This window comes from Scardinius erythrophthalmus, assembly GCF_964197995.2.
Source record: "Scardinius erythrophthalmus genome assembly, chromosome: 4".
Lineage (NCBI taxonomy): Eukaryota > Metazoa > Chordata > Actinopteri > Cypriniformes > Leuciscidae > Scardinius > Scardinius erythrophthalmus.
In genome coordinates this window covers 12,090,017-12,117,809 of record NC_138224.1, presented here as the reverse complement: position 1 = coordinate 12,117,809, position 27,793 = coordinate 12,090,017, and the positions used below count along the sequence as shown (strand labels likewise).

Genomic DNA, 27,793 nt, shown 5'->3' with positions numbered 1-27,793 from the left:
ACTAAATTACTTCAAAGAGTCGCACAAGCACATAGAATAGTGTTGGAATGCCTTTATTGATAAACTTGTTAAACGTCTTCTTTCCATTCTTTGCTAATCCAAAAGGAATACCAGTGTGTACACATACCAGTGTAAGGTAATTTTATTTGCAGGCAGCTAAATTGCCCTTGTAAACACATTGTAAGACGAGGGGCCCCTCCATTGGTTCTGACAGGGCACAGATTATTTGAGCATGAGGTATAAAAAAAAAAAAGAGGTTCCCTGGAGAACTGGAGCTGTTTACAAACGTATGGTATTGATTACATAGCTCATTTCACACAGTCATCTCTGTAATAGAAAAATGAATCATTTTTGGGATGAGGGTGAGATGTGCTGTAATTCACGGCTGGAAGGAAGGTGTGTGAGTGTGTGTATGAGAGAGAGAATTGGGAAATTGTCAATAGGAACGATGGGTAAATCTAAACAATGCAAGGAGGAGGAGGCGGCTCGAGGCATTTTGTGTGTAGGAATGTTTTCCCATGATTTGTTGGTGCTGGTCTCATTTCAGCATTCACCCTTTGAAAGCCTGACCACAGCAGTAGGACACTCTTTCAATATTTTAACTGACTTTAGACCATATCTATATTTTGAACAGACCAGCTGTACTAGCTGAAACAAACACATATATGGATCCCAGCAGCCCAGAGAAACAATCCATTCTAATTCAATCCCTACCAATTGCAATACAGTATAATACACACAAAACCATCAGCAGTTGTGAGTGAGACCAATAATGAAGCATGCTTGAGTAACAAATTGCTGGTTTATGAGTATAACTCAATATTATGGGTTTATCAAGAGTCAGACTGTCATATATATACTGCTCTGTCCTTCAGCTCATTATGGAGGCTACACTTCCACTTGATATCCACAAGCAGAATTGTATATTCTGTTTTGTTTTGTCACAGTTATGTCTGTGAAGTAATCTACACTTTTTGTACTTTTGGTTTATCTTCAGAAAAGTCTATCTTTTCCACAATTTTCCATCTGTTTGTCCATCCATCCATCCAAACATATTCTGTTGGACTGTAATTTTTATGATACTGCTAGCTTTTATTCAGAAACATGTTTACATGGAATATTTCAGAATGCGTCACCCAAATCTTATGTCAAGTTGAAATGCTTTATGTATTGTGATATTGACCTTGTGTATGCCATGTAAATAGCCTCTATGCTAACATGGTGTTAAAAAAAAATCCATCCATCCATCCATCCATCCATCCATCCATCCATCCATCCATCCATCCATCCATCCATCCATCCATCCATCCATCCATCCATCCATCCATCCATCCATCCATCCATCCATCCATCCATCCATCCATCCATCCATCCATCCATCCATCCATCCATCCATCCATCCATCCATCCATCCTTCCATCCCTCCAAGTGTGCGTTTCTAGTCCAGAATAAGCTGCATTGTAGATGTCTTTATAATGTAGCGGATGTTTAATCTTAACACATTTCAGGTCAGTATTTTATTGATCTGTGATGCTTTAATTATTGTATGTAATTGGTGCTTTGCAGTGTTTTGAAGTTTTCACTGTTCTGCAATCATTCAGGAAATAGACATGTAGGTGTAAATAAATAAAATGGATCAATGAGGAAACTAGACGTCTTCAGAGATGACTTTTCCTTTCAGTTCAAAATGAACACTCATGCAGAGATAAATTAGTTGGACAGGTTCTTGTCTTTTCCTCTTAACAGAAAATTTTCACTCCCGGACATCATCACACACATTTCATCCCTCTCAATTTTGAGTTCTTTTTTGAGCAGAGCTTTTTTAATAGAATTTGAAGGGTTATCGCCAGATTCATACCGCTTTTTCTCGTGTAATCATCTGTTCTGACAGTGCTATCATAAAACTCTTTTCTTTTTATTTCATTTTTTTCTCCTTGAAATGATTTTTTTCCTTGTGAAAGGCTGGAGACTAACCTGCCCGACTCTCATTGTAATCTCCTGGTTTCTAGGGACCTTCACACTTGTTTTTCCCATCCTACAACTTTGGACTTTACGGCATGGCTAGATGTCTTTTACCTTAGCAACATGTGTGTAGGTCAGTCATTTTTGCTTGAATTAAAAAATTGATTTACACATCACCAAGGTGACAATGCATTTAATAAACATAGCACACATACAAGATATAGCGAGTTAATCAATGCATTATTCTTTTATAACGAAGTAATGTTCAACCTGCTAGTAATTGCAAATTTAGTTTAAATTGCCTCCAAAACATCAATAAGTGTTTGAAAGTCCTTGCTGGGGTAGTACATGGTTCTGCTGCTCTCAGCACACTTTGAATAGATGGACCTTTCAAAGATGATTTGTTAAGTCCTTTGTCCTAGCAGACCCTTCCTCTGACTGCGTTTCTGCCTGACTGCAAGGCGTTCAATCATTGAACATCAATCAGGCTTTTGAAATGCATTCTTACTGCGAGTAAGAGCCGCAGTGCCACACTTCAGGGTTTCTGCAGTTTGCTTTACAAATGCATTAGCCAGGCGGTGTACTGTTCACTCATGGGACGTTTACACAGGCCAATGGGTTCTTACGGTATTAGTCGTATTCTCTTGGGTTTGAGCGGTCTAAGCAGAGGCAGGTCATATGGACAGCAGGATTTCCTCGACTTTGTTTTTAGACCTCTTATGATGCCTTAATGTCTTGCTGGTTCACCTTTGTATCCTGATAGTAACTTATATTTAGTGGATAAAGAAAGCAATCTTTATTTTTCAGTCATTTGTTGGTATTCAGTATATGTATCTCTTCATTCACTGAAATGGCAAAAGATGTGTTGATGAAAAATTTGTATATATACTCTACCATTCAAAATTTTGGGATTGGTAATTTTTTTTAAATAATTATGTACACCAAGGCTGTATTTATTTGATCAAAATACAGTTAAACAGTAATATACTGAAATATTATTACTACTTAATATAATTGTTTTCTATTTTAATATGAACTCTATTTTAATATGTTTTAGAATTACATTTTTCCTGTGATGGCAAAGCTGTCATTACTTCATTATTCAGTGTCACATGATCCTTCAGAAATCATTCTAATATCCTAATTTGCAGCTCAAGAACCATTTGTAATTATTAAGAGTGTTGACAGCAGTTGTGCTTCTTAATATTTTTGCGGAAGCCATGATTATTATCATTTTCAGGATTCTTTGACGAATAGAAAGTTCAGAACAACAGCATTTTTTTGAAATATAGACTTCTTTGTAACATAATATATGTCTTTACTGTCAGTTTTGAAATCAAATTAATGCATTTTTGCAGAATTAAAGTGTTTTATTACTAAGCCAGATTCAGTACAGGGACTTCAGAGACCAAGATGCAAATGAATGTTTACATAAGAGTTTTGAACCAATTCACCTAAACAGTATATCATAAATGAATGAAAATGACCAAAAATATTGCAGTTTTTGCAACACAAGACAGGCTTTTAAAATAGTTGTCTTGGCACTTTCATATTCATAAGTTACTATTGAGTGGGATTTCCATACAAGTCTTAACGACTGTAGGAAACTTAATGGTGCATGTAATCATCACTGTGTTGCATAATTTTATGTCATCAACAGAATTGTTGCCGTTATATTGTGAATATTTTAGAAATCGATTTTTGGCAACCAAATGAAAACCACATTTCCGCCTTTTGCTTCTCAAAAACGACAGGAGACTAATGCCTGAGAAACACAGCTTTTATTTCAAAGGTTGTGAACTATTAAGCTGACCAGTGCAGCTCTATGAGCATTTTATTTTTCATCTCCTCATTCAAGGAGATATCGATCCCTCTCTCATCAGAATTCACACTGTGCTCTGGTCTTCAGACTCTGTTTGTCACGTACAATAGCACCGCTGAGTGCTAGTGCCGGCTTCATTCTCCGGGAACAGTCTTCGCATGCCCAAATTAGCCTCTCCAATTATCCCGCCCCAGCCAAGAGCTCTGAAGTTGCTGTTCCGATGGCTGTCTTTCTTCTCGAACTGTCTTTGCTGACTCTACCTGAAACCATAAATAATTTTCCTCAAAGCCCACCAGCTTAGTAACAAAGCTCTGTTTTCTTCAGCCAAAAGACCCTGAGTTTTGCTAGATTTTGAAAGCACTCGCAGTGTTCTTGTTTTGTGGTTCTGGATTTTTGTATGTCAGCTTGTTTGGTGGACCCACGAATGGATGTTATTTGACATTTGTAATCTCTTCTGTTTCCGTAGATATTTTGCTATAAATTTAAGCTTGAGTGTCATTTTCCCAATAGACCTGTTGAGTATATCAAACTTGCTCATTTTTAGATGTATTGCAATGACTTTTTGTGATTTCTGCACTTTGGCGAGAAGTTCTCGTGTATCTCTTCAACCATACATGCTGTCAGCGATTCTAGACATTAATAAACTCGTCAAGTCTGGTAGTGTTTGGGTTTCAGTGATTCTGGCCCTCTAGCGATCTTTCAGGACAGCCAATCAATCACAACGCATATCATTTCATTCAGACACTGGCAAACCCTGGGGCGAACATTTCAATCAAACTCAGAGTCATCAATCTGCAACCCAGTGACTGATGCAACTTATTCGATGGCTGGCGACGTGATTTGTTGAGACAAAAGATCAGACAGTCTTGCAAAAGCTCCTGAAATGTGTGCCTGACACTTTCTCACCCGGCAAATCACAAGGGATTGTTGTTTTTGCAGTCACCGAAAAGTGTTTAGAAATTATCTGACTGTAAACCTCTTGCAAATATTTAACACTTAACTAACACTAACTAATAAAAAAAAGCAAGCACAAAATAAAAGAGTTAATTCATTATTGTGGTAATTGTTAAGTGGGCACTTAGTATTTTTAGTGTTATAGTATTTTTCTTTATATTTGCAATATGGAAATTTTGACTTGCACTTAATCAAAACTTAATGGTTTACTTTTTGAATGGTGTGGATATTTTCATTTACAAGTAGTCATAATTAATGTATTCATTTTATTGATTACTATTAATTTATTATTTTGTTTCCTACTTGTATGACTGGAGTCTTCATTTCATGTGACTATATGATTTTAATATTTTTAATGAAACCGTATTACTTTAATTTTAGGTGACAGTTTGAACTATGGCTGAACTTTTTTTTTTTTTTTTTCTCAAATTGAGTTTTCTGCTTCCACAATCAGCTCTACCTATTAGAGTCTGCAGATGTTTTTATTTGATGGTTGGATGGGCTGCAGACGCCACCTCAGTTAAGCTTGTATTTCAAGAGCACAAATTTCCCCCTTCCCCTACCCCTCTCTCTCTCTCTCTCTCTCTCTCTCTCTCTCTCTCTCTCTCTCTCTCTCTCTCTCTCTCTCTCTCTCTCTCTCTCTCTCTCTCTCTCTCTCTCTCTCTCTCAAATCTGCGTGCTTCAAACGCTGTCACATTTTAGATACAGCTGACTGGCCCTGACTGATAATACCCCACAATTTAATTTCCCAGGTATTAAAGAGGACTTGCTGGTTTTTGAATTGGATGTACTTGTTGGTGGTATTTGGGAAGGACAGAAAAAAAAATCCCCTCTTTGCCTTGCTCAAGAGGTCTGAGAAATGAGTTTTCTCCATGTTTTCAGTCTTAAGTGAGATAAACAGGATGTTTTGTGTGTGTGTCCTGCAATATGAATGGAGATGGTGTTTCTCATGCGGATATGCTGATAAGTTTATGTACCTTTTTGAAAAGATTTTCAGCATGTTTAGTAGATAACACGTTTACATATATCCCACAAGACAAAATAATACGTCAATTTACACTATTCTGTTCAAAAGTTTACATAACCTTGGTTCGTAATCTTGTTTTGCCTCCTTGAGCATTAATGACTTTTTGCAGCATTTTTGTGACGGTGTAGGGGTTGTCCTGAGTTGATCTCAACAACAAATAACTACTGTAGGGATGATTAATGTGATTAAATGTGAAGAGGATGCTGTGTAAAACCCAAGAACTTGGTGGACCTGTTGGGTTTTTGTTCTTGGTGGAAAAAAAGGGTGAACAGATTGACTGCTCTGGACAAACTACAGGCTCACAAATGTCTGCAAACAGTCTCTGACTCTTGAAAATATATTAGGAATTAAGGGTATGTAAGCTTGAGTACAGGATAATTAGTTTAAATTAAAATGATGAAGAAAGGTGAAGAAATTATGTCTTGTAGAACAGTTTTTTTTCTTTTTTTTCTTTTTTACATTGACTCCAATCTCAGACCTCTATCTATGCCTCTCTCTCTCTCTCTCTCTCTCTCTCTCTCTCTCTCTCTCTCTCTCTCTCTCTCTCTCTCTCTCTCTCTCTCTCTCTCTCTCTCTCTCTCTCTCTCTCTCTCTCTCTCTCTCTCTCTCTCTCTCTCTCTCTCTCTCTCTCTCTCTCTCTCTCTCTCAATTCAATTCAATTCAAAATGAGCTTTATTAGCATGACTGTGTAACACAATGTTGCCAAAGCATCAACATATATAAATAATAAAACAAATAAAACATATATGTATATATCATGTCATATGTAGCATAGTAAATATAAATAAATAGATAAATAAACACAATCTATCCTAATAAATGAATAAATAAATCTCTCTCTAGAGAATTAGCTGACTCTGGCGTTGTGAATAGCTAACACATATTTAGCCGCTAGTGCAGCTGTACTATCATCTTCTCCCAGTAAGAAGAACATTTTCTCAGTGTCACTCAGTTCAGAGAATGATGGAATCAAGATTTCAAATCTGGGCAGAAAGGTTTCTCTTATACTGGAGTATCTGGAGCAGAAGAGCAGAAAGTGTTCCTCATCCTCGATGTGCTGTAGGTCACAGTGTCTACAGATCCTCTGCTCTCTCTCTGTCCATGTTAGTCTACGTCTTCCTCTCTCTATCTCTAGATCATGGTCACTTAATCTGTATTTGGAGAGGATTTGTCTTTCTTTAAAATGTTTAATAAATAGATAACTGGGCAATTTAGTGGTTCTATTGAGGGTCGAGTAACATTGGAGTTTATTCTGGAGGGCAAAATGTGCTTTTAGTGCTTCATCATGGGTGTCTTTTAGATGTTTGTGGATTTGGTTAATGATAGGTTTGGGGTTGATGGGGAGTATAGTCTGATGGACGAGTTGGAGAGTCTCTCTCTCTCTCTCTCTCTCTCTCTCTCTCTCTCTCTCTGTGTGTAACCTTTATAGGCAATAATGCACCAAGACGAAAGTCAGAACAGAGTTTTTTATATATATATAAATAAATATATATATATATATATATATATATATATATATATATATATATATATATATATATATATATATATATATATATATATATATATATATATATATATATATATATATATATATATATATAATTTATGTAGCATTATTTTGAGTTTTCCTGTAAATCTCATGTAAAGCATGAAACTTTATATCAAATAGCTTTATCATGGCAGTACATGCAAACCAGGATCTATGCGCCAACTATGGATGCTATTTGTGAATCTGCAAAATGATGTTTTGCCAATGCAGTGAGGTAGGTGTTTTAGATTTATGGTAATCTACGACCAACTGTATATGTTCAGCATGTAAATACGTGGGTGTGTGGATGGCTAGTTTCAGTTTCAGTAAATTAGGCATGTAACATACAATCCCGTTTCTTATGTGTGCTTGTTTTCTCTCATCTCCTTCTCGGCTTGGGATCCCTGCTGATTCCCCCTTGTTCACTGAGTTTTGTAGCCTTTGCTGCCCACCTGCAGTGCCAGTGTTCTGAAACTGGCCCTAATTGGCTGGGTCTCCGGTTGGCACCGGTGCCCGGCGCTCACCCCGGCAGCTAATTGGCTCTGCCGGCCGCCCGTTTCCATGAGCTTCGACCAGGGTTGGATTGATGGATGGCAGCAGGTGTCAGGAAAGCTGCTTTCTGACAGAGCAGCTTGTGAAGTCAATTTACAGCCCAAAAGGCAACAGGAGGGTTTCTGCATGTAGCCGTGCCTCTAGAGAGAGAAGGTATTTGAAAACACTGCTATTTTTAGACCTCATTTTAAATCTCGAAACTGACTTCCCCAGTTATATAAAATGAAGAGAGAAAAAAAAAATCACTTTCTTGCCAAAGATGGCAGAGCTCCTGACAGACTGAAATAAGTGGGATATAGCTGTTATGATCTGGGCTTTCCTTATCCATAGCCCTAATCCTTGATTATTACACTTCATTACGAGAGTAGATTTGCAATTAAAGTTCGCCGGAAGCATTGTGAGCAGTAGAATGAACAAAGGTGTATTTTGACCTGGTACTGAGGTGAAGGACACTGAATTAAAGACAAAAAGTGGAACATTGACACAAAAATGAAGAATAAAGTATCTGTCGTAGTCCGTTTATGCACGGATTGCTGAAATACTTGATTCTGATTGGTCAATTTTAGAATCCAGTGCATAAATATTTTGTATAATGACCACATTATTTTATTCTAATCATTTTTACTTGGTTTGTTTTTTCTTGGTTTTCTGCTCTGCAGTCTCTTTTTCTCGCATAAAATAATTTAGCTCAAAATCAATAATTCAAGTCCATTCATTTATTAATTTATTTGGTAAGTGGACATTTAATAAGCAGGATAATGTACACTCAGACGGTCATTATAGCAAAATAAACTCTTTCAGGGTGATTTAAGACCGCTGCTCCCCCATCTGGGTTCATTTTGTGGTAACGACCGGCCAACTGTACATTATCCCTTGCTAAATTTACATAGTAAACATGATTGAACATGCATCTTTGGGTGAAAAGGGCTTTGCTCGGATGTGAATGGACCAGTTCATGAGGTTTCTCCAGATGGACAAATGCCATAATTAGGTTTCCACTAATGCCCATATTGACATTGGCTTTATTCACCCTTGATTCATGTTTTTGGACGTGCTGCTACCAGCTGCCTCAGTTTCATTTTGTTTCCTTGTCTTTATTAGCAAAATAGTAAAAAAATAAAAGTTTTTTTTTTTTTTTGGCAAATGAAGACAACACTTTCCACAGTGAATTGAGGCACACTGATAATTGCTCAGAGTTTGGTGAGAGCACAGCCCTGCTGTTTATCTGCCTTTAATTGGGAAGATGCCCAAATGTGAGCACAGAGAGAGCGGCCATGTGGGAGTTACTGTCCTGCCACCGGTCACAGATCTGCAGTTGAATCTTTTAGCACAATCTAAATTCTAACTCCCACTTTGTGTGTGTGTGAAATTGTATCTCTCAGAATAACCTGGAATAAATTATGTTCTGAGTGCTTTAGTGGGGGTTTTGTGCCGTTGATAAGTTGTTTTTGGTGGTTTCTACGGCATTTCTTGATGTTAGAACTCTAAATTTCTATGACGGGGATCTTCATTTATTGTTTGATCTCAAACACATTCAGCACGTTCAGCAGAAGTATCCAATTAAGTTAACTTCGGCCAAAGCGGTATACCAGCGGTGTTAGTGAACATCATGACGCTGCCAAAAGTGGTGTTTAAATGAATATGTAAATATTTGCTGCTCGCTTTCCTCTCAATAACAAAATAAACACAACCAAAATGACAGTAGTGAGAAAACAGCATTTAAGAAAGCGTCTGAACCTAGCGATGTGGATATGTTTGCACAAGCTCTGCAATTCTGCACTCCAGTCAAGTCATGTCATGTTTATTTGTATTAGGGCTGCCCCCGACAAAAGGTTTTTCTTGTTGAATAGTTTAAGCCATTAGTCAACTAATCGCCCGTTTATATTAATTTGATCGCTTAAATAATTACTGAGGGCAATATTAAACCATAACGAGACTTTAATATTTAGTATCTGCCTTTAACGTCTGCAACGTTTGGTCGACTATTAGGGGGTAGCCCTAATTTATATAACACTTTATAAAATATGTTGCTTTAAAGCAGCAGTTTAACAGTATTACACATGAAAAAACAAGTATAATTTTCAATTAGAATTACAACTTCAATTTCTACCATAAAGCAGCTATGGAAGTGAAATAATACCAAATGTTTTTGAAACAAAAAAGCTTGTTGAATTGCACTAATTGAAAAAAATATGCATTGGATTAACCGTGCTTGCATTTTAATGCATTGTGTTTTTAGGGCTTGCATGTTTAATGGGCTGAATATTCGGCATGGTTGTATTATGTAAGCTGTGAATAATTCAATTCAAAACATTTACAACATTAAAAATTCAATAATCCATTTTCACCTTTCACTTCCAAAATATTCATTCTGTTTAAAAATACATGCCTATAATATTCGACAGGCAATTTTCAGCATTTTCTGAAAATTCAATTTCAATTTTCTGAAAATTCAACATTTCGCATCCGGGAACTGCAGGAATAGCAGTAGATCAGCGATTTATGATCTCCATCCGAAATGACGTCATTATAGGTCAGTCATTGTTTTCACTTGAAGGGCCTTTAATCAGTACAAGTCAAGGTTTTTTTTTTTTTTTTAAACAAGCACCAGTAATAAAACATTATAGAGGTGGTGTATTATATAAGAAGAAACATTTCACCACACTGAAGTAGTCTGACTTCTAATAAAAGTGCTAAAAGAAGTAGAAGTAGATAGAAATGGTCAAACAAGGCTCACCTTGAACTGCCATGGAAATAAAGTTGACTGGGAGATACCAAGGGCAGCCCTCCTTTACCTAGAAAGCCCCAGTGGACATGAATATGTAAACAGCTCCATCTCATTACAGTACTGCCTGACTGAGGTCACACACACAGAAGTCATGCGGTCACCATCAGCAGGAAATGCAAAGGCAACTGCATGTCTGAAGGGCAACCACACTTCTCTTTCTCTCAGTTATGTATCTCGATTTTTTTTCCATTGACCCTCTCTCTGTCTTTGTCCTTTTCCCTTTCTTTCTCCCTCTCTTATTTGTCCCCTCATTCCCCCGAGGGAGAACTTTATTCCAAAGGCAATTGTTCAGCCTTTCTGGTCCCTCCGTGTGTCCTAGAGTTGGATATTAGAGAGTGGGACGCTCTTTTGTTTTGTCCTAGATCCCCGCTCTATTGTCTACCTCTGCTCCTCTCTGTCTGCAGGGGTGTCTCTCTCCTCTTTATTCGGCTGTTCTCTCTTGGTGGTAATAGATGGCTTAGCCCTCCTTAGAGAGCGCTCTCCATGAACGTGACTGATGATTTGATTTCCCCATGGTTTTGCCCATATGGCCTCAGCAGAGATAACACAAGCTGAAAAGTGCTTTAGCCATCAGTTAATACCTCGGGCTGCTGATCAGTTAATTAATCAAACTGTATGATCAGGTTGGTTCGAGCTTGACCCTTAGACTGACAGCTGGCCTGGCACAGACAGTGACATGGGCTCTAAACCTCAATGACATATACAGCCATTTAACATATGGGAAAATTAGGATACATTTCAAAAGTGAAAGTGCCAAATTTTGTGCTCAAATTCAACAATTCAAGTCCGTTCACATACATTTTAATTGTGGCTTAGACAATGGTCTAAACAGCAACATTTTATTTATTTATTATTTAATTAAATAAAAAAAATGTAAATTGGTTTATGTAATTTATTTATTTAATTAATAAACTCTATTAAAATTAACTTAATTGAAATAGAGTCCATTGTATAATTAATACACAGATATTTTTATTAAAAGTATAAACATTTAAAAAAGGTATTTTATGTTATATAATTTAACAATATAATTAATTGTTATTGATTTATACATACTTTATAAATAATAAAATAAAAAAGGTATTACTTTTTAAATGGATTTGTTCATTTATTACTTTTTTTATTTAAAATTACTTTTTAAATATTTCAATGAGGTCTAACACCTCGCCACGCATCACAGACTGTTTTCGCCGTCCTTCATTTTATGGCAAGGGTAAATTAAGCATATAATTTTGCAAAATGTCACATTGGATTTATACAATTCATGTAAAAAATTAATTGTGTCCTGGCTGTTCATGCTGAAGTCACATTACCTACCAACCAACCAAACAAACAAATAAATAAATACAAATATTATGTTTATTTCTAGATATGAATGTGTGATGGTGCATGTCACGTGCGGAAGGGGACACAATTCATTTGGGCCTAATTAATTAAACTTTTTTTATGAAATATGTAACCTACTCAAAATGGCTTGTTTAGTAGTCTGATGGCTTGTGTTAATCAGAACTAGATTAGAGTACACAATATTTCAAAGACAATATTCCTTGACCAGATACTAATTTTGATGGATCTGTTTATGAGCAGATCTGGTGACTGTCAATTCATATGGATTGGATGGAGATGCTTTTTGACAGGTGGACAGAGGAGTGCGTGCATGCTTGTGTGTTTAGGGCACTGGATCGATCGTGGTGTCAGAGTACCAGGTCGTTCGTAGAGTGGGGGTCGGGATGTAGGGCACCAAGTGTGATTGGGAAATCTTTGTATCTGGTCCCTTTAATAGTAAAGGACAGGCCTTCTGGTTCGCTGCTAATTTGATCTTTGCTCACAGAAAATGAGGCCCAGACACTGGCAGGACAGTTAATTTTTTTTCTCCTGTCTCGGTAGAGGACATGTCCAGTCCTACACAGGGGGCCAACTCCTTCTGCCTACGCTAGAATGACCTCTGACCTCTGTTCAGCATCCTTCTCAATTACCCACTGACCCTTTCTGTCATAGCAGCACAGACTGCTGGGTAATACACTGGATTTCCAGACACCTTTTAGCATGATTCAATGGATTGTCCCTTGTGATGAAGATGTTTCGTTTGAAACCGTGTAAAATCTACCATATTTGCATGTTGTCATGCATAAATCGACCTTGTTAAAGGTATGCTGTGGTGTTATCGGCATTGATCCACTCTAAACCGTTAAACTGGATATTAATCATAATATTTTTTTAGAAGCCTCTTTTAGCCCTGTTTCCAACCACACTTTAGCCTGGCAAGCCAGACCTACATCAAGATGTTACGTCTAGCAACTCACCATTGGCACGGCTCAATCCGAGGGGCGGGATAAACGGATGTCTTTCAAATTCCCTCTGCACGCAATTGGATAGCGCTACAACCCAACCAGAGCGTTTTCCCACCAGCGGAGCTAGTTGATAGATTAAACTTTTGCCGTATCTGGTCGGCAAAACTACGAATGCATCTTCCTTTTTTAAGAATGACTTAAGTGCCGTTCTTTGTTCTTTTCTCAAAGAACAGCTTAACTCCAAGTCCTCCAGAGTCACGGCCAAAGCCGTTTCGAAAGACGGCTGTTCGCCAGCAGCAGCCGCCATTCTTTATTTTCAAGTAGCAGGGAACCGTCGCAACTCTGTCGTCATTATGTTAAGCCCGCCCCGCCTACTCTATACACGATGTGATTGGCCTGACTAGAGTTTGGTTTTTCCAGCTCGAAAGGCAGCGGAGAGTTGCTAGACTACCCTGGCTGCAAAATAAATTTTGCTGCCGCTAGGGTGCGTCTAGATTTCTAGGCTAACCACACTTACCTGCTCAAACAATCACACATCTTTTCCCTACAACATACACATTTACACTCTCTCATTATCACTTTTATTCTCATTCTTCTCAGTGCCAATTAGATCCGAGCAGGCTGGCTGTGACCCGACATTTGGCCTTCGACCTGTGCCTGCTGGGCAGGTGAACTCTTGGCACACTGCGAGTTTGTTCTGGCAACTGAGTTCCTGGTGATGGATGCCGGGTGCTGAGTAACTCTGACCTTGTTCGGTTTGGCCGTCGAAGGTCATGGTGAAAGAGACAACGTTTTTAACAAAGAGCTTTGATTTGTTGTCATATGTGTGGGTCTCTGTGGGCAGTGCTTGCTTCATTAAGAAGAGGGTTGAGCTGCCTAAACGTCATTGTACTTTGCGTAGGAGAGCAAATGACAAAGCAGGTGAAATGAGGAGTAGAAATGGAGGTAGAATTATGGAAGTATGAAGAACGAGAGATGTTTTTAAATCTCTCCCTGACTCAGCACAAGCTTTTACCTGTTATGTCAGAATGTTCCGCGTGAGCTCAAACTCTCCAGCTCTTGGCTAATTAAAAACATTGCTCTTCTTAATTATTCAGCTGCGGCTAATTGATATTCAGCGAGACACTTTTCCTTCTAAACGACCCATTTAATTTGACCATGGGGTCTGCTGCGGTGATGCCGAAGTCATCCTGCCGTGCGAGACCGGAGATTGTGTGGGAAGAGGCAAGCTCGCAATTAATACAAAGTTTTTGACGCATTGTATCTGTCTAAGTTTTTTTTGGAGTTAGAGAGCTGGAGGAAATGCGGCCCATCTGTTGCTTTGGGCCGTGCTGAATTCTCGCTTCGTGGATACGGCATGATAAATGTCACTGGGCATCTGTTTTTATTGCTCATCTCACAAAAGATTCCTTTGTTGATAGTGTTTGGTTGTGTCTTTAAAAGAGTAGTTTATAGTCAACTTAATGTGTGGCACTCTTGGTGTCTGGCTTGTACTTTTATGTGTATAAACAAATTGGAAATGCATTTGCTGTTATTTCATTTTTGTTGACACGCTTATGGTGCTGTGCAAAGACATTAGATTGAAAATAATCTAGAATATTCATTTGAGTCAGGCCATTAGCTTTTTATTTTATTTTATAATGGGTGTGAGTGGGCAACAACAAAATTCAAATATTGTCTCAGGGATGGCAGTGTTTTTAATCGGTCATGTAATGAGAAATCAAATTTTCCTACATCCTTTGGAAATAAAATGGTTTGCTGCACTCTGAATTTATTATAATAACTTTCAGAACTTCCTTCCTGTTTTATCAATACTAAGCAAACTTGTTCTGAACTACTGCCACAAGTCAGATGAGCACTTGAAGCACAACTTCCCACATTCACAATGTCTATCAGCAATGTCTATTTGGTATTCAAAACGTACAGTTACAGTGAAGTATAAAGATTAATTTGGACTATTTTTCAGATACTTCTATTCTTAAACATAAGAATATATAAAAATATGGATATGGATAATAAGGCCAGTGACTTTTTCAGAATATGCAACATTATATATGGCTCAAATCAAATCCCTCTTAAAACCAAAGACATACGGACAAGAACTATTCTAATAAAATTTGGTGATGCCTAAAAAAATGAAATAAAATAAAAAATTCTTCTCCAGAACTCCATGCGGCAACAAATGACAATAAAATTGATACATTAATTTATTTATTTATATATTTTTTCAAAATCAGACATACATATATTTATATATTTTTAGTGGGTGTGGCAAAAAATAATATTTTTAGCAATCATTTCAGTTTGATCTAAACAGCTTGAGCGGTACATTTAAATACAGATTATTTTGTGAATTAGTCACAATGTGATGCTGGATTCGCAATCGGACTGGACAAATGGAAGTAGCTCACTATAACGCTAACTATATTGGGCCTGAGGGGGGAAAACAGTGATCATTTCTCTTTTAAGCTCACTTTTCTTCTTATGGGATGTCGCCAGTTTGTTTAAAAAAATATTTTGTAGATCAGTTGGATTGCAGTGGATTACTGTGGGTCACACTCTCTCTTCGTCCAGATACATGTCATGAGAGGTGTGACTTAAATGATAAATCACCCTCATTGTCCTCCCTTCCATCCTCCCCATTTTTTGTTCTTGGTGTTTGTAGTTTCACTTTCATTTCTCAGCCTCCCATCCCACTCCCTGTTCTTCATTAGTGGGATAATAGCGAGCGATTGGTCATGTGACTCAGGGCCCTATGTAAGCAGTGTAATTTGATTATATGACCTGCAGGAGACTGAATGAGTGTGATGTGATGGAAATAATCCTGACAGTCTGTGTGACTGAGCGACAGAGGGCTACCATATGCCCCCATGATTCATTGAATAAAAAGGGAAAATCCCTGCGTGCGCATTGGTGGCAGTGCCTCCCTGTCCTTTAATTGCTCATTGGTTACGCTTTCACTGCATTTGCCTACTGGTCTGTGAATGCAGCTGCTCCATCACTGTGTGTGTGTGTTTCAGGCTGAAGGTCAATGGTGGTAGCTGCATTTTTTTTTTTTTTCATTGAAAATTTGGAGCCATAATGTCTCCTTGACTGATTACCCACAATGCTTCTCGCCCACGCAAGGGCCTCGATTGGCTTGCAGACTTGAATGTGTCTGTGTTTGTGTGTGAGTGCTGGAAGGGAACAGTGCAGAGGTCAGATTTATTCTGCCAGAGGGTTTGGACCTCTTCTGTCGAGGGCTGTGGGTGTTTTTGGAGAGCAGTTCTGGCCATCTTCACTGCTGCAGGTGTGGGACTTGATTAAACTACAAATGTGTGTTGCTATTAAATCATGTTACACACACTATTAAAAAAAAAGGACAAAGCTGTCACTTGGGGCAATACCCTAAGATACAAAAGCTAAAAGGTGCTAGTATGTACACTTGAAGAAATTTAGGGGTAAATATATTTATAATATATATATATTTATATTTATATTTTTTATGATTTAGTATTTTTATTTATTTGTACATCAAGTTAAACTAAATCAAAATGTTAAATCTAAAGACAAATGTTACCTTAGCAGCTAGCTAAATTAAAATGTTTGTTTGATTTTATTTCAGTTAAAGGGTTAATTCACCCCTAAAAATGAAAATTCTGTCAGTAATTACTCACCCTCATCTTCGGAACACAAATTAAGATATTTTTGATGAAATCTGAGAGCTGGATCACTCCTCCTGCAGGCTTATGGACACCTTAACTTGCTGGCCCAGAAAATGTATTAAAGACATCGTTAATATAGTCCACGTGACTCCAGTGGCTCAATCTTAAGTTTATAAAGCGACGAGAATACTTTTTGTGCGCAAAAACAAACAAAAATAACGACTTTATCCCACTTTTCATTTCCTTCTCTCTGGACCTCGAGTCTTTTTACGTAGTGTTTAAGCGTAGCGCGTCTGTGTTGCACGTCACCACGTAGGCTCACTATTGGGCGACTCTGGTCATGTGTGATACGTGGTGACGTAAACTTAAGTTTGAGCCACTGGAGTCACTTGGACTATATTAACGATGTCTTTAATACATTTTCTGGGCCAGCAAGTTAAGGTATCCATAAGCCTGCAGGAGGAGTGAGACAGCACTCAGATTTCATCAAAAATATCTTAATTTGTGTTCCGAAGATGAACGAAAGTCTTACGGGGTTGGAACAACATGAAGGTGAGTAATTACTGACAGAATTTTCATTTTTGGGTGAACTAACCCCCTTTAATGTTAATTTCAAGTAAAACATTTTTTATATTTTTTGTTCATTATAAAATCCCTGGTAAGAGGATGAAAATGTTAAGTTAGCAGTTTTTGTTAAGGTAAGCATCACTAATACTATTGCTCATGCTTTGGGTTAGGTATTTTTTTATGCCGTAAAACTCTTAACTGACGAGCGTAAATTCACACATATGATTCAAGAGTGGTGTGCTATTACATTTTTAAGCCGTTAGATTTGAATTTTTTAAAAGAGCAAGCCATAAAAGGTTTGGGGGGAAAATCCTGTGAACTTGCATGGAAGGATGGAACCAAACCACATTTAGAGACCATAATATCAGATAAGCAAGCAACTGACTTGAAAACCACCTAGCAACATGAAAAAACAACAATTCCGAGTACCTTTGCAACCACTTAGCAATGCCCTTACAATGACCTTTAATGCCCAACCAAAAAGCAAGCAACTGTTTTCTGCAGAAAAATGTCATTTTCAATAATGTCATGTGGTGATATTACCTTTCCCATTATGAAACGAATGAGAAATTTGCATGCGTGAGAAGATGAAAAAGTTTAATTTTCTTTGGGATTATTAACACTTCTTAGTGACCTAGAAATCACGGCAGAATTACCTGCGGGTTTACAGATATACGAGTGAGTGAGAAGTTCATCAGCCGCACTGGCCTCCATGAGCGCTGGGGTTGAGCTCTGATGGAGATCGCTCCGCTCTGATTAGATTTAGATTAGATCAGATTTTCAGGGTTTAGGTTTTAGATGAGATTTGTTGTGAAGAGCTCCTTCTCACCTTGCGACAGTGTTTGATAACACAGAGATGAACGTGCCGTCTCTGTGTCCCTGCACTATAGCAACACCCCGCTGCTTCACACTGCAGTCTTTGTGTTTGTCTGTGTGTGTGTGTGCGTGCGCGCTTCAGCCTTTGAATACTGAATGTAATTATAGGAACTTCATCGTTAAATTTCTGTTCTCTCTTTCTCTGTCCTTTTTCTTTCTGCTCCCTCACTCCAGCAACTGGAGAGAAAGGTAAGGCACAAGAGAGGTTTGATTTATACATCCCATATCTGTCTCAACCTGCTTCCTGCTGCAGTACTGCATGCCTAAATATACTATACCTCTCTCTTTTTGTGATTTACTGCTGAGATTTTTTCTAATCATCATTTTTCTTTCATTTGATGTCATCTTCTTGCCATTGTGTTTCTACACCAGCGTAGAAATTAATTTTCATTTTTGTTTCATTGTTCATATGTAAAGAGCCACATTATTTAAATGTGCAATGGGACACTTTTGCTTACAAAATGAATTAATCATTGCTGAATGCGAAATGGTCAATCTGAAAACTTTTGCATGATGCTGCATCCACGCTGCTACATGTTAGTTGAAGTCCAAGATGACCAGCACAACATAACCAAAAAATGCCTTTAAAAAAAATTTGTGCTTTTTTTTTGGGGGGGGGGGGGGGTTGAAAATTACAATTTTAGTTAATAAAAAAACATTACATTTATATTTTAAGAAATTTATATTTTAAATAATTTATTTTTTAGTGTTATTTTCTTATTGATTATCTCATTCATTTTCTTTTTCCATTTTTTTTTATTTCCTTCCAGTGTTTTTTATTTTTAGTTTTTAGGATAGGAAACTTTAAGGGGGAAATTTAAATTAGGAATAGTAGAACCACAATCAAAAAGCGATTTGGAGTCTGTTTTCAACAGTCCTATACATTTTGAAGGCACAAAAGGCAATAAATAAAAAATTAAAATGAGTAAACATGGCTGTCAGCATACTGCATCTCCTCTCTGAGTGTGTTATAAATTAGTGAGGGTCACTTCTAGTAGCTGAAGGTCAGGAGTGACAGAGGGGGAGAATCATGTGCGATAGGACAGAGAATCACGGATAAGGCCATAAAGATTTTTTATTCTTCCACTGCTGATGTTATCGCTTTGTCTCTTCCATTCACACACACCCTCTAACACACAAAGAGGTTTCCAGTGAACGTTCCCACATGAACCCTGTCATGAACTGATGCCCTTGGAATAATCAAAGGTCTATGTCATCTCTCATAATGCCAGCAACCTGAGGCCATACTCTTCAGGGTAGAGAATATCTACTGTGCTGCTATGTGTAAGGACTTAGATTAGTTATGATTGTGCCTGAAGAAATATATTCAAGTTATGTTAAAAGCTCCTCTCGAAATTTAAATTAAGCCATCATTTACACACACTCAAGTTGTTCCAAAACTGACTTTATTCCATTAAGCACAAAAGGAGAAATTTAAACCTCTATTACAAACAATAAAAGTAAATGGTGACCCAATGCTACTAAGCTAAAAATAATTTAAAGGGGTCCTATTATGCTTTTCCACTTTTTCAACTTTAGTTAGTGTGTAATGTTGATGTTTGAGCATAAAAAAGATCTGCAAGGTTACAAAGCTCAAATTCCACTCCAAAGGGATATATTTTTAACAGAATCCACTTTCCAAGAACCACAACGTGGTCATAATGTTCCTCATTTAAATAATCCCTGCCCACGGATTGCACAAAAAGGCGACGAAGCATGGTAAAACTGCGTTAGAGAATAGTGTTGTCGCTATGTCAAAGAGACACTGTTTTTTCCACTCATTTGTTTGACCTTCCTAAAGCTGACGAGAGTGGTTAAAATTGATTTTTAAACACAACCTGAACATTATAACCCCAACGTTTATATATGTGCTGCACATTTTTTGGAGAACAGTTTTCTGTTGCTTTTGTAAGACCGTTCACCATTTAAACATGGTTTTGTAATCGATTACTGTTTGTATCACCTTAGTTTTCCGACAGATATCATGATTAAATGGTGGATAACATTGTATCTATAATGTATAAGAAAATAACAAAAAACTTGCCACCCTGAAACGTCCTGTGAAATGTGTTGTGCATGAAATACGTTCTGCATAATGCTCTTGTTCGTTAACATAGTCAGGGTCTGAATCGGCCTCAAATTGCTTTGAAATTGAAGCCATACTTAATATTTACACTAGAGACGAACTTGCAGTTATGGAGGGGCGGGACATTTCCCAAACGCGCACTACGCGGTGCCAATCACAACACACTGGGCCAGCTAACCAATCACAGCACATTTGGTATTTCAGAAGGAGTGGCTTCATCTAAATCGGCGTATTCGAGCCAGACTGGGGAGAGAGGTGCTTTAATAATGTAAAATATGTGAAAAATAATATGTTTTTTGAACAATCAAGCATGAAAACATTCTAGTACACCCCAAAAACAAAATCAAGACTTTGTAAACGAGCATAATAGGACCCCTTTAAAGCACCATGAAAGTACTCAATATGACCGATGTGCTGTAATATGCTATAGTTTTTTTTTTGTGTGTGTGTGTGTGTGTGTGTGTGTGTGTGTGTGTGTGTGTGTGTGTGTGTGTGTGTGTGTGTGTGTGTGTGTGTGTGTGAGGAAAAGACCAAGATTTAAGTCATATTTCACTTCTAGTCAAGTAGGTTTGCATATTCAAATGTGATTTGTTCAGCCTAATGCTCCTACTTTTAATTGTTTTAAGAAATTGCTCAAAATGTTATTTTTACGAAAGATTTGAATTACAAATATGAATAATATTATAAAATAAAATATTATAGTATACATAGTAATAATATTTTAATATTATTATTATTAGTAGTAGTATTTATGTACCATGTATTATTTTTGCTCATTTTTATGAATTGTTTGTTGCCTTTTTGAGTTTAAGAAAGGTGGAAGATAAATGACATTTATTATTATTATTTATTACATTTATTTCTGTTCTTTATATAAAGCTATCAAATTACTTCAGAAGCTTCGAATATAGCGATCAAGTCATATTGCCAATTGTTATGTTATTTCTAGGGTGCTTTTTGTCCTTTTTGGAGCTTGAGTGCCCATTTAATATCATTGTATGGAAAAGATCAGCGTGAATATCCTGCCAAGCATTTCATTTTGCTGTCTGCTGATGCTAGAAACTCTGTGTGATGTTATATTGAATGCAGTTGTGTATGTGTGTGTTCTCCACAGGCTAGACAGTTGGAGGAGAGAGACAAAGAGCTCCGGAAGCAGGACGCCTTCTACAGAGAGCAAGTGGCCAAGCTGAAGGAAAGGGTATGACCTATACATTTTCAGTTACATTATCCACAGTTCCTGAATATATATATATATAGTGATGAACGCTAAAGCACTACATTATTATTATCAAATACGATAACTGTAATTCTCAACAGTAACTCACTAATGCGCGGTGCAGCTGTCCTGAGCTATAGAGGCAGATTGTGAGTCAGACTCTTCTGTGTTATAGAGGCAGAGGTGAGACAGGCTGTCTTGCTTTACAATACCATGGTGAGGCAGGTTGTCTTGATCTGCAATGTGCAGCTGAGGCCTCTCTGCAACCTTGCTCACTCATTTGTTGTGTCCTCAAACTGACACCCTCCTGCAGCTCATGGTCAGATCCTCCTCTGAGCCTCTGGGATGGGAGGTGTCCACCTTCCCTCACCTCAGATTCTTCACCCTCAAAGGACGTACACGTACTGAGCCCCCAGAAGGGGGTGTGAAAGTGTGTGCAAAAATGGTAGATATCTAGTGTTGACCCATTTTAAAAGTGTAGGTTGTGTGTGTCCATAGGTGTCTCAAAGGTTTAGCCCTCTGTAACCTTCTCTTTGTGCTTTTTCAGCTCATCTGCAATTCACACACTTTAGCATTAGCAAAACACTAACATGTCTTATTTTTTAATTTTATGGAATTAAATGGCAGAATCTTTCGTCTTACTAAGGCCACATTTACATTTAAGGCCCCCACCTCCATTTTCAATAATAACATTTCAAAAAAGTTGTAATTTCCATCAACCCACATAAATACGCCGTCGAGCGCCGTCATAACTATGCCAAACCTATGGGCGGCAGTGTAGGGAGAAGGATAAAGCCATGCAAGCCAATCAGAATCCTCAGAATCGACAACAGGGCAATTCTGCGCAAAACTGTCACATCCATAACGCCAACTAAATACCATGGCATTGTGTTGGCTTTATGGATGTGACAGTTTTGCGTGGAATTGCCCAACAACGAATAACACAAGCGACTTCCTAGGGCGCTCACATGACGTTAAGCATTTTCTGGTGCATAATGTGACGTTTGAGAACCTAAAACTCTGTTTCTCCCAGTTGACACGGCAACACAACCGGCGTTATCAGAAATCTCCACTTTGGCCAGAGTTTTTAGAAATAATCGTTTTCTGTGATAAAAAACGGGGTTTTCGTGTAAATGAGAGGTCAAACCTCAGGGAAATATCTGCGTCTTCCCTTTGTGTAAACGGGGCCTAAGTCTAATTTGATAGCTAGCACTTAAGGTAAAAGTATACATATGTTTTTTCAGTACATCTGTGAAATTTCCATGAAAAAGTTTAGGCCGTCTAGACACAACATACACATCCCAGCCTAAACGCTCTTGATAAATTATTTGTTATTAAAACATACATTCACAAACCACTGTTAAAGGGATATTTCACCCAAAAATGAAAATTCTGTCATCATTTGCTCACCCTCATGTCGTTCCAAACCTGTATGTGTTTCTTTCTTCTGCTGAACACAAAATATATTTTGAAGAATATGGGTAACCAAACAGTTGATGGACCCCATTGACTTCCATAGTATGTAAAAAAATAAAATAAATACTCTACTATGAAAGTCAATGGTGCCCATCACCTGGGTGGATTCTAAATTAAGTACCTCTGATTTGGCCGTTCAAGAAATCAACAGATGCATTTGTGATTGTCTACATACGTCAAATCTGGTCTCAAGCCACACTCTGTTGCATCAGGTCTCTACTTGAAAGCGTCTGTAATGAGTGATTTACTGTAACTGCTTTTTTGTATTAGTTTGCACACTATAAAGGACAAGTCTGTGGTTATCGACAGCATGCCACAAATGCAGTCCATAGAATTTAGGTTCGAAAATAACCCAGAATATTCTTTTAAAGCTCCATTAATTCAGTGATTAGACTTATACTGTGTCCATGAATCTAGCTGATCTTGCACACCGCAGTCTCTCTGTCTCTTTACAAGGACAGCTTTCACGCCATTTCAGCTCTGCATGCGGAGGCGTTATTGATCACTCGCAGCTTCATCAATCACTTATCGAGCTCTGTTCAATATTCCCGGCACTGTGTCAACATGTACACAAACACATACACAGACCTCACCCCTTCTGAGAGCTGAACACTAGTGTGTCTGAGCCCAGTTGGTTTGTGAATCATGATTTGTTGGTTAGACATCATAAATACAAGACAGTGGCATAGAAAAGAGTAGGGAACATATACAGCATATGCAATAAATGTACACTCATATCATTAAATAAAAGAACCATCAGATGCAGACAATGATAATAAATTATTATAATGCTAATAATAATAACAATAATGATACATATATAGAATAACATATTTTATTAAATAAAATATTGTATATTTACATTTTCAATAATTAAAATGAATAAAATTCTGAAATACTTATGTAATAATAATATTGATCATTTTCCTAGCAAAAATAAGTATGTGTAATCGCATTATTCATATACAGCTCTGGAAAAAATGAAGAGACCACAGCAAAATTATCATTTTCTCTGGTTTTACTATTTATAGATATGTGTTTTGGTAAAATTAACATTTTTGTTTTATTCTATAAACTGCTAAAACATTTCTCCCAAATTCCAAATAAAAATATTGTCATTTAGAGCATTTATTTGCAGAAAACGACAACTGGTCAAAATAACAAAAAAGATGCAGTGTTGTCAGACCTTGAATAATGGAAAGAAAATAAGTTCATATTTCATTTTTAAACAACACAATACTAATGTTTTAACTTGGGAAGAGTTCAGAAATCAATATTTGGTGGAATAACCCTGGTTTTCAATCACAGCTTTCATGCATCTTGGCATGCTCTCCACCAGTTTTTCACATTGATGTTGGGTGACTTTATGCCACTCCTGGTGCAAACATTCAAGCAGCTCGGCTTTGTTTTATGGCTTGTGACCATCCATCTTCCTCTTGATCACTTTCCAGAGGTTTTCAATGGGGTTCAGGTCTGCAGATTGGGCTGGCTATGACAGGGTTTCAATCTGGTGGTCCTCCATCCACACCTTGATTGACCTGGCTGTGTGGCATGGAGTATTGTCCTGCTGGAAAAACCAATCTTTAGAGTTGGAGAACATTGTCTGAGCAGAAGAAAGTATGTGTTCTTCCAGGACAACCTTGTACGTGGCTTGATTCATGCGTCCTTCACAAATACAAACATGTCCGATTCCAGCCTTGCTGAAGCACCCCCAGATCATCACCGATCCTCCACCAAATTTCACAGTGGGTGCGAGACACTGTGGCTTGTAGGCCTCTCCAGGTATCCGTCTAACCATTAGACGACCAGGTTTTGGACAAAGCTGAAAATTGATGATCTGGGGGTGCTTTAGCAAGGCTGGAATCGGGCATGTTTGTATTTGTGAAGTACGCATGAATCAAGCCACGTACAAGGTTGTCCTGGAAGAACACTTGCTTCCTTCTGCTCTGACAATGTTCTCCAACTCTGAGGATTGGTTTTTCCAGCAGGACAATGCTCCATGCCACACAGCCAGGTCAATCAAGGTGTGGATAGAGGACCACCAGATTGAAACCATGTCATGGTCAGCCCAATCTGCAGATCTGAACCCCATTGAAAACCTCTGGAAAGTAATCAAGAGGAAGATGGATGGTCACAAGCCATCAAACAAAGCCGAGCTGCTTGAATGTTTGCACCAGGAGTGGCATAAAGTCACCCAACATCAATGTGAAAGACTGGTGGAGAGCATGCCAAGATGCATGAAAGCTGTGATTGAAAACCAGGGTTATTCCACCAAATATTGATTTCTGAACTCTTCCTATGTTAAAACATTAGTATTGTGTTGTTTAAAAATGAATATGAACTTATTTTCTTTCCATTATTCGAGGTCTGACAACACTGCATCTTTTTTATTTTGACCAGTTGTTGTTTTCTGCAAATAAATGCTCTAAATGACAATATTTTTATTTGGAATTTGTGAGAAATGTTGTCAGTAGTTTATAGAATAAAACAAAAATGTTAATTTTACCAAAACACATATCTATAAATAGTAAAACCAGAGAAACTGATAATTTTGCAGTGGTCTCTTCATTTTGTCCAGAGCTGTGTATGTATGTATGTATGTATGTATGTGTGTATATATGTATGTTTCCTTTTTGAAGCTTGAAAACTCCGTTCATAGTAATTACGTGAAAATGAGTGACCAGTAGATTCATTTTAATCTTCTGTGTAACAAAAAAAAGAGAGAAAGAATGCGGCTATATATAAATGTCAGTGTCGCACATCATTTTGGGAACCACAGGATTGTGGTTTTCCCTAGCCTTTGGTCTCTAACAATATCAGCTACGAAAAAGAAAAAAGAGTGAATGAGAGATACAGAGAGAGAAGAGAATAAAACGCTGATATATATTACATGTCTCTTTCAATTCAGTTTGCTCGTTTATCAGTGGCCTGCTTGTGACAGCCCGTCACAGCTCTGAGACGACTGCCACCTCCAGCCTACTTATTGCCGTGGCCACTCAAATTGCCTCTGAAACAATATCTATATATGAACCGCACGTATATATTCGCCTCAGATTTTCACTCTGTAAAACAATCTCATATTTCAACTGACCGCTCTCCTCTTTTTTTCACCATTTCTTTTCATTTTTTTTGTCTACTCAATTGCGTTATCAGAAGTTTTGTGTCTTTCCTAATGCTTCATGATAACAGTGGAAAGTCTGAGGTGTTGAAGAAAGCTGCTAATACAGTGATTTTAGCCTGATCAATGGAATTTAAATGACCTCAAAGGCACTTAAATGCAGTGGCTTGGAATGGATGTTAGCTTGCTCATAATTAGACATTCTTATGATCTGGCTTGATAATGTGTAAGAAAAGCGTAATAACATTGATCGCTTACCAAGCCAGTCAGGCTTAGTGATAAAATTCCCAAAGTGCATTGCACCTGTCAGTCAGGTGCAAACTGGTAACAAGAGTTGGGAATTGTAAGCTATTCTGTTCTAATCCCGTCTCGCCATTCCCAGTCCCTTTATGATTAAATGAATGATTCTGTTATCATTTTTTTAAGATGCAACTGCCCTAGTCTTAACTTTATGCTAAACCAAAAATACTAAACTAACAATATTTGTGAGTAATGTATTGTAATATCTCTTAGATTCAATTAAAAAAATTACAAAAAAAAAAAAACCTCTACAGAACACAAATCTGGTGGGGAGGTGTGTGCTCTGAGATTGCAAAAATAATTATTGATGTGTAATTGAATGATTCATAAATTGTATTAAATAATAATAACTTATATTGTTATTATTATATTGATAATAATTGATTGATTAATGGGATCTCCCCATCTGCCATTCATTGGACAACCAGATAACAGTATTTATTTACTTATTTGCCCGTTTATTTTTATTTGTTTTATATATTTATTATTATTATTATTTTAATGAAACCGGTTCTAAATCAGAACCAGTTCTCAATTCTCAACCCTAATTTTGAGGGTGCGGAGTCAGATTTTCAAAAGCACAACTCTCTGAAATTGTGTCCAAAAGAAAACTTCTTATCTTTTTTTATCACATGATGTAGCGACACTTTTGCTTGAACTCCATTCAAGGCTTTGACTCTCTGGGGGCTGTTACCTAGCAACACTATATGATGTAGTCGTAGTAACCCGTAGTGATGCTTCAATGTAAATAGCTAATCTCTGCATGTAAAACTCTCTCTCTTTCTGTTTTCTGTGCTTCTGACATCATTGTTAAGTGAAGAATGTGAGTTGTTTTATTTGAGATCAATGTGTGGTCATTATCTCTTCCTCCCTATAGACGACACACTGGAAAGGGACAGTGTCTGTCTCCGCACGAAGCCTCGTTAATTTAATTAGCAGAGTTTTATCTAGACAAGAGACACAGCTTGAGCTTTGCACTCACAGTCATGTCCCCTTGTTTTTACTTCCAGCCACAAGCATGGTAAAATTGGAATAGTTCAACATTTCTTACCATTTGCTCACGATCTTGTCATTCCAACCCCATATGGTGTTCTGTATTAGTTGTAAAATGTCACCAATATGTCACTCTAAAAATGTTTTCCATGTTTGGACTGAAGGTTTTTGCCATTAAGCTACAACATTTGTGCTTATTTGGGACTTTTCCACTCGTCTGTTTTGTTTCACAGTCTCCCGCAGTAAGAGGCAGCGACGGAAGGATTGACTCCACAGGCTTCTGTTCTGCTTTCCTTCCCTGTTTGCAGTTGCTAGCTTTGATTTGTTAAAGCGCAGTCTCGCGCCTCCGCCTGTGCGCTGCGGAGCCAATATGGCTGCCGTGCTGTTGAGCCATAATGGCTGTCTCAGCGGGGGTTTCCCTCCACATCCTCTCTGGTCTGTGAGAGATAACGCAGCCTGCTGATTACTGCACCACTGCTCAGATCTCTCATTATAAAGCCTGCGATATTTAATTTGAACATGGGTTTGTGTCTCAAAACACCACCTATATGTGTAGTTTTTAGGAGATTCTTTCATTAGTTCATAACACC

The 27,793-nt window shown here is 37.7% G+C and overlaps 1 protein-coding gene across 7 annotated transcripts in view; it reads left to right on the top strand.

Annotated features, from left to right (window-relative positions):
- The window catches only part of chchd3a (coiled-coil-helix-coiled-coil-helix domain containing 3a), a 68,202-nt gene that overhangs the window by 22,219 nt on the left and 18,190 nt on the right, over nt 1-27,793 (top strand). For 4 of the 7 annotated variants that reach the window (XM_081363321.1, XM_081363322.1, XM_081363317.1 and 1 more), the window contains exon 5: nt 21,215-21,298. In XM_081363321.1, coding sequence (XP_081219447.1) covers nt 21,215-21,298 — 84 coding nt within the window. Of the gene's footprint in view, nt 1-18,188; nt 18,204-21,214; nt 21,299-27,793 lie in introns of all 7 variants that reach the window. The other 3 variants (XM_081363319.1, XM_081363320.1, XM_081363316.1) reach the window with 1 other exon arrangement.